Genomic DNA, 10437 nt, shown 5'->3' with positions numbered 1-10437 from the left:
GAAGATCCAAGGCTCCCACCTCTTCTAGTCAGTTCTACCTCCCTACAGTTATCACCCAGTTAGTGCATTCAAACTAGGGTAGACTGATTAGATTACAGCTCTCACAATCCAATCATTTCACTTCCAAACATTCTTATATAACACAGGAGCTTTTGATACTTTGTTTTCAAATCACAGCATAAAGAGTATATAAATATCTAGTTTTCCTTATTATTAACATCTTATAAAAATGGTACATTTGTCTCACCTCATAAACCAATATGGACACATTATTATTAACTAAATTCTACACTTTATTCAGGTGTCCTTCATTTTTACTTGCTGTCCATTTGTTTTTGTTCTGAGAATCCATATTACATTTTGTAGTTGTGCCTTTTTAAGTGCTTCTTCGCTCATAACATTTCTTACACTTTTCTTTGTTTTGAAGATTATTGATAAGCTGTGTTGGGGAGTGTCTCAATTGAGATTTATCTAATATTATTTGTCTTCTTCTCTGCTATTTAGTCAACTAATATTTATGGAGTACCTCCTATTTTTCAGGTCCAAAACATGTCTGTTGCCTTGTGGAATTCTCAAAGCCATCCTTTTAGATAGTAGTGTTTTTTTTTTTTTATTTAACTATGTCAGGAAGCATACCATCCATTGTTCACATTTGTGTTGTTACCACAAAGGTTTTGCTTTTATACTTATTTTTGTAAATTCATGTGATACAAGCATTATATTTTATTTATATCACCATCACTTCTCTTTCCTAAGAGAACAGCTTTATCTAAGGCCATCATCACATATCTATATTTTTGCTTATATATTTGAATAAAATATACATAAGTGGGTATTGTAATAAAGGATCAATGTATTGGTTTATTACAATTGCAATTGTAATAAAGGGTCAATGTATTGTTTGGATTTTAAAAAAATGCCAAGTGTATACTTTAAAAGCTACACCTATTAAATAAATACAAACAATGATTTCTAAAATATATATATTTAAAATTAACCTCATTAAATTTTTGCTTTATAACTTTAAAAATAGAAATGTTAAGAAACTTAAATGACTATGTATTAAGATTGTCAGCTATAAATAAGGTACTGAAGTATATATTCTTTCGAGTTTAAAGTACCTCTCCTAAGAGCTGAGTTCAACTGAAATAAAATTATAATAGTAAGATTTCCTTTTATTTTACAGATACCAAACTATTTTCAAAATGTCAAAGAGAATTTAATAAATATTGATAATCTAATAGTTAACATCAAATTCTACATAATTTCTATTACATAAGTAGATATTATCTTATAGAAAATCTTTTCTAATGAAAGTATTTTAATAAATAGAAAGGGAAGAAACTACAAAGAAACAGACTATTAGAGACCTACTAAGGGCCTTATTTTACAGATTAGAAACTGAGACTCAATCTTGATAGGTACCTTGGTGAAGTTATATACCACTGGTAGAATCCATGCTGATATATTCTGAGATGTTTTGACCATATCATTGTTCTTTCATTTTATGATGGACTCTTATTATTTATTCACTGCATTTTAATTTTGGAGACTATTAGTAATATAACTATTTTCCTCTTCATTCCAACAGTTCTCTAGTTTTTCTTATTAATGAACATTTGAAGAACAGGATGCAGTTCATAATATTAGAGCACTTTCATAGTTTCATTTAGATGAGAAGAGTACGTAGGAAAGAGCAAACTGTACATGAAATTTGGTTTATCTGGCAAAAGGATGTATAAAATTATAACCTTAAAACCTCTTTGCATCATTGTAAATTCATATATTGTGAAATAGTTTTTTAAAATCTTGACATTTTCTTCAGATAGCTAGTTTTCATGTTTTAACTGGATTATAAGGGTTTCTGGAGACGAATTATCTTTGAATATAGCTTAGACATGTTTTGCCAAAGATACTGTTTGTTTATGTCTTGTCTGGAGTTTGTAGAACTTCTGCCTCACGGTCTACATCCTTATATGAGGAATCTTTAATGTCTGTCTTTCATTTCCATTGATTCTTTTGTGATAGGTAAAACAGATGTAACTACAGGTTTAGAATTTTCTGTGGGTACAAAGATGGTCATAACAGATTCTTTATTTTGTGTTTAAATCTTCAACTGTTTGATTAATTTTGCTGAATAAGAATGGATTTTCCTGTCCTGGTTTAATTTCCATGGAATTGTTTCTAAAGTGTGGATTAGCAAGATGATTGGTAGTTACTTCAAGTATTTCTTGGGTTTTCAAAAACTGCTGAATTCCTTTTGAATTTGAAGTTGCCAAAGTAAAAGTTGCATAATTTTGATTCTCAAAAGATGTGTGATATCCTACTATACTTAAACCTTGGTTTTAATTGATATTTACAGGGTAGATTCTAGTTTTTCCATGTTTTGCTCAACTAGATTAAGAGTTAATATTTTATTTTGTATGCTTCTTGGCTTTAGAACTGGTGGCTTCATCATGGCAGAAGAATCAAGCAATTTTGAATGTTCAGAAGCACAATTGTGGTAACTATAATTTTTTTTGTCTCATTTGATGCAAATGATTCTTCTAACATGGCTTTTCTCATCTTCCAATTTTTTCTTCTGAGACTTTTTTTTGAAGGGTCTTTACCCTGAAAGTCTTTAGGCAAGGAAAATATTGTTGAAATTTCGATTTGTTTTAGATGATGAATACCCCATCCCATGTCAGAAGAGTCAGGAGTAAATGGTTACTACACAGGAACTGGTATTTACTAGGAACCCAATTATTCCCTTTCATAGTCTTTAACCACTTTTCAAATCTTTCTTTGCTATGTAGAGGAAATCAGTTCAGCTTCCAGTCTTTGTTGTGGGTCTTATAGTAAAGCATTGTGCAATAGCTAGGCATCTCCCAGATAAAGACCTTTGGAAGATCTGACCTCTGAGGGGTGCTGGTGGGCACTCCTGGCTGAAGTGAGGCAGCAAGCAGGTGCAGGCAGGAGTGGAGTCATCAGGTCTTCACTAGGATCTTCCAAGCTTAAAGCCCTTGTTTAATGTGTTTTTATGATTATCTGGAGTTATGTTTTTAGGGGAGTAAGACTGCAAAAGTGAAATGCCATTTTCATCGTACCATGTGAATGGTATGTACTGGGAACACAACTTATCACTGTTGACACTAGTCTTGATCAACAGGTTGAGGTAGTGGTTTTCAGCTTTCTCTTCTGTGACACTGGGACCCCCACCTACCAGGCCAGTCCCACATTCCATACTATGCTTTTTGAAAGGGACTCATTATAAGTAGCCCACACCACAGAAATGGCTGTCATGCTCCACCTCCTGGAATATGGAGCGTCTATATAAATTATTTATAGTTATTCTTCACAGAAATGTAGTCCATTCTTCCCCATTTATTTGCCAATCATTTATATCAGTGTGGATTCATAGATATTTTGTATTGTGAACTATACTCCAATACTGTTGTATTAATTTTGTTGCTCAAATTGTCCTAGTTTTGTCCATTGGAGCTCTTTCAGTTGGTTGTTCTGTCCATTTTATATATCCTCATCACTGTGAAATTTTTAGTAGGGGAGAATATTTTTACTTTTGCACTGTAAGACTCTCTAATGTCATCTTGTATATTTCTGGCTTAGTCCTACATTCAGATGTTTCTCTAAGAGGCCCTCATTCCTTTTATTGGAGAATATTAGAAACTAATGTTGGGATGCTAGGTGTGCTCATTTTTATAGGGATGTGTTGCTTCTGGGCTTTCCCACATGGATGAGCAAGGGAATATAGGTGTGTGTATTAGGATTCAAATGATTTTCTCTTTCTTTTACCTAGTCCTTCCCTGTTGATGCAATTTTTAGAAACTTTCTTCATACTTGCAAGGTGGCTATAGCAAACTCTGAACTTAAACCAGAGGGAGAGAATAGGAGTCTGTTTTCCAGAATCCCCAACAAATTTCTACCAGCTGGAATTTGACATTTTTTTTTTAAAAAAAACATGTCAACTCCAGAAAATTTCACTGAGAAATGAATTGGGAATTCCATTTTAGAAATAAGATGTGCTTTTTAGTTAAGTCTGTATCATGGACTTTTCATCAGAGATACTGGATTGACCACTCTTTGAACCAAATGGGCAAAGAATATGGGATAAAGGAGTTTTAAATGGATGGTAGTGTAAAAGGAAAAATATGTACTGTATGCTTCAAAATTTGATAATTTAATACCATAATTATTACTACTTCTATGAATTCAGGAATTTTAAAAGTGGCTACCACTTACTGTGAACTTTTGGAAAAAAATAAGACAGCTTCTTTTATAAAAGATATATCAGTAAATGGTTTGGGCTCTATTATAGCAAATGAATGCCTATAACTTCTCAAAATTGAATACTACTTTAGTATATATTTGCATATGTGTATTCTTTGCTTTGAAAGTATAAATGCAGATAGTACATCCATTGTCAGATTCTTTTCTGGTTTTGCTTTTAAAAATAATTTCACTTTTGCATAAATGGAGCATTTAGACTCAGAGGATGCCGCAGTCTGGCTGGGCACAAATCAAATGGCTCGTGGCTCGTGATTTGTGCTCAGCCAGACTGCGGCAAGAGGAGATAAAATTTGTCCTTTGTGATGCTTCATTTTTACTGTCTCCATTGGTTTCCTTATTTACCTCTTTCAGAAACAGACTTAAAAAGAAAGTAGAAAGGTTGCTGTTCATTCATCAAAACGTTAAGGCACTTTCTCCCCCCACCCCACCATTTAAGGAAGTTTGTAAAATATACTAAAAAGGAAAGACTATAGGATAAAAATGAATTATAATTCAAACCACTACTGTGATCTACATTTTTCTATTGTCCATTAATAAGGCCTTTACACCCCTTTCTAAATAAAGCAGCAATTAGCAGAATGAGAATTCTAGCATAAAATCTTTTTGTTTAAAGTTCATTCCTTACAAAGACATACAACTTCTAAGATAATAGCGATCACTGATTCTGTTTTCATTTGTTAAGATTTACAAAATAAAATGTTAAAGTTTCTTTTAATTAAAATTTTTAAAAGCATTGATGGTTAGGTCTCTAAAGTGTGTTGCAGACTGTAGTTTTGCCACAGATACCACAGATACTTGCCACAGATATTATCATCATTTTGTAACCTTTAAATTTGCAATACATTATATGGACATAAACAGATTGGTAACTCAATTAAAACCTTAGTTATTTGGAATTTTTAGAGAAATAAACTCACAGGTTTACTTTTTTTGGGAGGTAGTTAGTGATACTTCTTAGAGTTACAAAACTTACTTTTAAGCCCTTTTGACAAGAATCTTTCCTACTTCTTCTCTGCCTTATGCAGTGGATACCAGTCATATTTTTTTATAACTATATTAAACTATTTACCTTTTAAATATACTAAATATTTCTAAAATATTTATATTTTATCTCAAAACTGCTCATATAAATTCCTTACAAATATAATATCCAGTTTGGGCTTGGCATATTCACTCAATATTTTTAGCATTTTTTTTCCAATTACTTATTACATTTAACATATACCAGATATGTTAAATGTTTTTCACTTATTTCAGGTACTCTATATTTAGTAAGCTAGATATTTAAACCCACTGTTTTAGAGAATAGGAAACTAAGTCTTAGAGAGCTTAAGTTAATAAGGTAACACAGGAGGGCTAGTATACAAGTCTATCTGTAGAAGAAGACATACTACATCTAAGAATCAAGAAAAAGGAGCTGATGTAACAGACAAAATAAGTAAAAGTAAACATTAATTGTTCTGAGAGACCCTGCTTTGTAGCTCTCAGGTTTCTACATGTATTGCTGGGTGTGCCAAAAGCGCAAGGCCCAGACCACTCCTTACCCAGGTCATTTTTCAGGGCTGGATTTACAGAAAACAACCTTGAGAGTTGAGGTAATGCCTCACTTTGAAACAAAGAGCAGACTTTGTCTAAAAGCAGTGAATTTCCCAGTTTCAAAAAACTTCTCCTACATTTTCAGCTCCCTGTAATTGTTCCTTGCATTTAAGGAACACTCAGGATATGTTGATGTGAGAACTCAATGACAAAGAGTAGGTTAGGTAAGAATAAATACTTTGCAACTCTCCACCTATCATGTGCAGTTGTGACTCTTGTTTATTCTAAAAACAAAACATAGCAAAAATCAATTAGATGTAATAGAAATAACTGCTATCTCTTAGTGTTACTATGTATAGTAAATTCTTAATGTTTTATGTTGTTTTAATCCTAACAACAACACATTGAGGTGGGTAATATTATCACCATTTTGTAAATGAGGGAACTGAAGCCTAGAAGCATTAAGTAGTGCATAGGACAGTATCCAAGGTTTCACGGAGAGTAAGTGGTGGAACCAGGTTCTGATTGGCAGCCTCTTTGGCTCCAACATCAAGGTTCTCAAATCACCTCCTTAGAAAGCTCCCACTACTTTTGGTAATAAATGAGAGCTTCATAGAGTCACTGTTTAACATTGATATTAAGAAATGTAGAATAAAGAAGAATCTGCAGAGGAAAAGGTCTTAAAAAATGCTTCTGATATATACACAGTATAAATTAAGACTCTGTCAGCAATAGAACTGCACATGATTGGGCAAAGAGCATCTATTATACTTTCTGTAGGGCCATGCATGTAGCTTTGTCTTATCAAAACCAATCAAATACTACCCTAAGTCCCAGGGTTTGAAACCAAACTGAAAAATGGATGTCTAGATAAACGCATTAAAGAATGAAGAAAGGAATTGACTAAGGCAATCGCCCTCATTCTTGATTGCTGAGCGTCTGAGTACCGTCTGGTAGTTCTCCTGGGTCAACTTCTCAATTATGATTTCTAAAACTTTATTTTTTCTTCCAGGCATTGAGTATATTGAACTCTACATACATCTAAAATTCGGGCACTGATAATGGGCACATAAGAGCCAAGAGAAAGGCAATTTAGGGAAGAAAACGAAGTGAGAAGGAAATGATAGGGTCAAAGCGAAAGGAAACCCAGCTGTCTCAGTCAGAAGATGTAATCCAAGCCCACAGTTTCTAGCCTCTCATCCACTCCTGCAGCGGCTCGCTGAGTTCCGTGGTAACTAGGCAACGGCGTTACCCTAGTAACTGGGGAAGCGCACCCGCGTGGTCAGCTTTGCTGTGCCCGGGACTGGCCCCGGGGAGTGCTGGGATCTCGCGAGAGCTGCGTGGGGCTGTCGGAAAGCGATCTCGCCCGCAGTTGCCCTTAGAGACGACAGTGGGCCCGCCAGGGGCGGAGGCCAGGAGCAGGGCTGATGGCTGCTCAGGCAGGCGCGCCCGACTCCGCTCTGCGGGACCTGGAAGAAGCTTTGGGCATGGGTTTGACGGCAGACGGGGACGTGGGGGATGCGGTGGCCGCCGAGGGCGCCTACTACTTGGAGCGTATCCTTCCCGTGTAGGCGTGGCCCTCAGCGCTCGGCTGTGGGGACGCGTGTTGAGGGTGAGGGGTAGTCTGTGGAGGCTGGGGTAACCCAGCAGGCCCAGAGGTTGTGGGACCTCAAGGTGGAGTCTTGCTACCGCGGACTCCTAATAGCCATTCACTGTATTTCTCCCTTTAGGAATGTTCCTCTTAGAAGAAGAGTTAGGAGACCTTCCAGGACCTCGAACTTAGCAACCACTCCATACGTGTTGGATAGAGGGTTGCTTTTTATGTTAAAGTGTCTCAACCCACCTTTCACTTAATGGGTTTCCTAAATAAATCATCAAGCTTTTAGATAACTGTCACAATAAGTTAACTTGGGAAATGCCAAGAGAGTAGGGAAAGACTTCTGTCCTTGGGCTCTAATGAGCTGAAGCTCAGATTCTCTCACCCATGATCCTGTAGGTGGTCTGGTTGTCTGTGCTTAAATGATTTATCTCAGTAGCATCACCTTTCTGAATTCTTTAAATTTTGGCTAAATAATAACTACTACAACAACAACAACAATAGCTATTTTCCTGTGCGACCAAAATTGAATAACCATATATGGATAATTAGGTTCATTGTTTATTTTTAAGCCTTTAATAAGAGTTCCCTTCCTCTAGGTGTATAGGTTAATGGAACTGGATAGACTTGGAGGGTTTGTGGGAAAAATATATCTAACGCCTTTCTTTGGGCAAATAAGAGAGAAATGGGTATATAGTCTACTCCTAAAGGTATCAAACGCCAAAATCCCCTCCCCCCCTTTTTTTTGTCCAACTATCCCCCTGCTTTTAATTCAAGATGTTAGAGATCCAGCAATTATTTTTTTTGTGGACTTTGGCAGGCCGATTAACCTGTCCTGACTCAGTCTCAGTACAAATCCACGCTTTTAAGAAGCCATAAAGAATTTAGTGGAATGATTACAGAAAATATGTCATATTTTATTGGATGTAAAAATGATATTTACAGGAATATAAGTTTAAATGTTTCGAAATCCGTTGGAATGAAAGATATGTGTGATTTAATGTCACAAATTTTTTTTCATAGCCCTAACAGTCTGTTTTTTTTTCCAGTAATACTCCTTTCAAATTAAAAATGGTTCAGATTATTCTTTCTGAGCTTATCTATGTCAAGTATAGTTTTCCAGTGTCCTTAACTAGCAATTCTTTCTGAGCTTATCTATGTCAAGTATAGTTTTCCAATGTCCTTAACTAGCAAACAACCACCAAGCATCTTGTCATATTTGTCTGCAGTAAAATAATTTCTATGAATATTTAGTTCTTAACATGAGAGTACCACAATAAGATAAACTTTTTGCAGATATCTTTGTAAAATAGATGATAGGATTCCAATGTTATGAAATGATAGGATTCCAACAGTGAAAATCCAATTTACTTAATTTGCAGGGAGATCACTGAGTCACAGCTGCCAACATGTAGCAGTTTGCAAACCTTGTCTTCTTCAAATAATCACATTAACACATAAATATAAGTAACTCAAACTTCAGAATTCTATTATCCAATTTGTGAATTATCTGGCTCATTTGCTTTTCTTCCATCTCTCTGGTTGACTGATTACTATTTTGTGTTTGAATCAGAAGTCAGTCAGGGGATAGCAAAGTTAAACATTTAAGCAGTCAGTTTTGCTCTATTCAATGTTCGGGGAAGAGGTTTAGTCATGGGAGAGGCTTTAACTTTTAGTTAAAATGAAATTTGAAGATTACTTGTGAATGCCAATTATCCTAGTATCCCTGGGCTCTCTTCACATGCATAATTAAGAGTTGACTGTATAATGTTATTTGACATTGTTTCTTAAGGCAATTATGATAGTTACCGAAGTGAGACTTTCTTGGGTTTAAAGACTTTAGCTCTTAGGTAATTTAATTGAGCTACTTCAGTGGATAAATAAAATTATAATATATTCAGATGAGTCAGAAATACGATGTCCTCCACTTTGCACATATACTTAATTGTGTAACCTACTGCATTTGGCCCTGGCCTTCCCTTATTTATAATTGAGCAGATGCTCCTAATATAGACAGTGAACAATCAATATTTAGTAAGGAAATTAATACAGCCCTTTTCTTTAATCTCCTAGCTGTATCAATGCCTCCTATTTCTTTTCTGAAGAGCTTCATAATATCATTGCTCTTATGTTTTAAACTTCAATAAGTTCATATACAAACATAAGCAACATAGTTCTCAGCTATCATTAAAGCTTTCAGAAATCCAGTTATGAAGTACACGAATCCTCTGTAGAACTCTTAATTGTGAAAATATCTGCAGCACTATAAATAGGAATGTAGAGGACTGAGTAGGTGTCTCCAGAACTTGGAAAGAAGGTAGGTTGTCTTTTGTGAATGAGTATTCTATTACAAACCAACGTTAAGTTGCCTGAGTATTTTAAAAATTGATTTTTTTAGTTGTAGATGGTCAAAATACCTTTATTTTATTTACTTATGTTTATGTGTTGCTGAGAATTGAATCCAGTGCCTCACACATGCTAGGTAAGTGCTATGCCACTGAGCTACAACTCCATCCCCTGGATTATAGGAGTGTCTGGGGGTTGGCTGCTTGTTAAGTTGTGACTGTGGCCATTTGGGAGTGCCCAATTCCAATTGGCAGAGGCAAGCTAGAATGAATTTTTACTAAGAAAGCTAAAGGCTAATTGGTTTTCTTGTTACTTGTCAAAGAAAGACCTTGTTAAGTAAGGAAAAGTAATGGAATGCATAGACCTTAGAAATAGTGGAGCCCTCGAAGTATTTGTTACCTGTCTCCCTTTATGCATGCTCCTCCCCTAATTACCTTTTGCTTATTTCATCCTTCTATACCTACTAAGAATTTGTTTTCTTAGACTATGAATATAGTTTGCTGGCCACTGAAAAGGTTTCCTCCATTCCCATCAGGAATATCTCAAGTGAGGTTAAGCCAGTCTTTTGAGGCTAATCATCTATGGATGTAGTCCCAAGTCACCTGTTTCTGAAACTGCAAATTTAAAGATTTCAGATCCTGAAGTAGGAGATAGCCCTAGACTGGGCTGTG

General features: G+C 35.4%; 1 protein-coding gene and 1 pseudogene across 10 annotated transcripts in view; one reads left to right on the top strand and one right to left on the bottom strand.

Annotated features, from left to right (window-relative positions):
* Positions 1–1646: 1646 nt before the first annotated feature.
* Positions 1647–2822, bottom strand: LOC124105682 (THAP domain-containing protein 5-like; annotated as a pseudogene).
* A 4342-nt stretch (positions 2823–7164) lies between these two features.
* Spag16 (sperm associated antigen 16) overlaps positions 7165–10437 on the top strand; it is a 719050-nt gene continuing 715777 nt past the window's right edge. For 3 of the 10 annotated variants that reach the window (XM_058585180.1, XM_058585181.1, XM_058585179.1), the window contains exon 1: positions 7171–7377. In XM_058585180.1, the coding sequence (XP_058441163.1) occupies positions 7251–7377 (127 nt within the window). In that variant the 5' untranslated portion in view covers positions 7171–7250. Of the gene's footprint in view, positions 7378–10437 lie in introns of all 10 variants that reach the window. The other 7 variants (XR_009228509.1, XM_046462927.2, XM_058585177.1 and 4 more) reach the window with 6 other exon arrangements.

The sequence above is a fragment of the Marmota monax genome, unplaced genomic scaffold (genome assembly GCF_021218885.2).
Source record: "Marmota monax isolate L192 unplaced genomic scaffold, Marmota_monax_Labrador192_F-V1.1 WCK01_AAM20220418_F8-fsc00136, whole genome shotgun sequence".
NCBI classification, from domain to species: Eukaryota; Metazoa; Chordata; class Mammalia; order Rodentia; family Sciuridae; genus Marmota; species Marmota monax.
The sequence above is the reverse complement of the archived record's forward strand: the minus strand, read 5'-3'. Positions and strand labels throughout refer to the sequence as shown.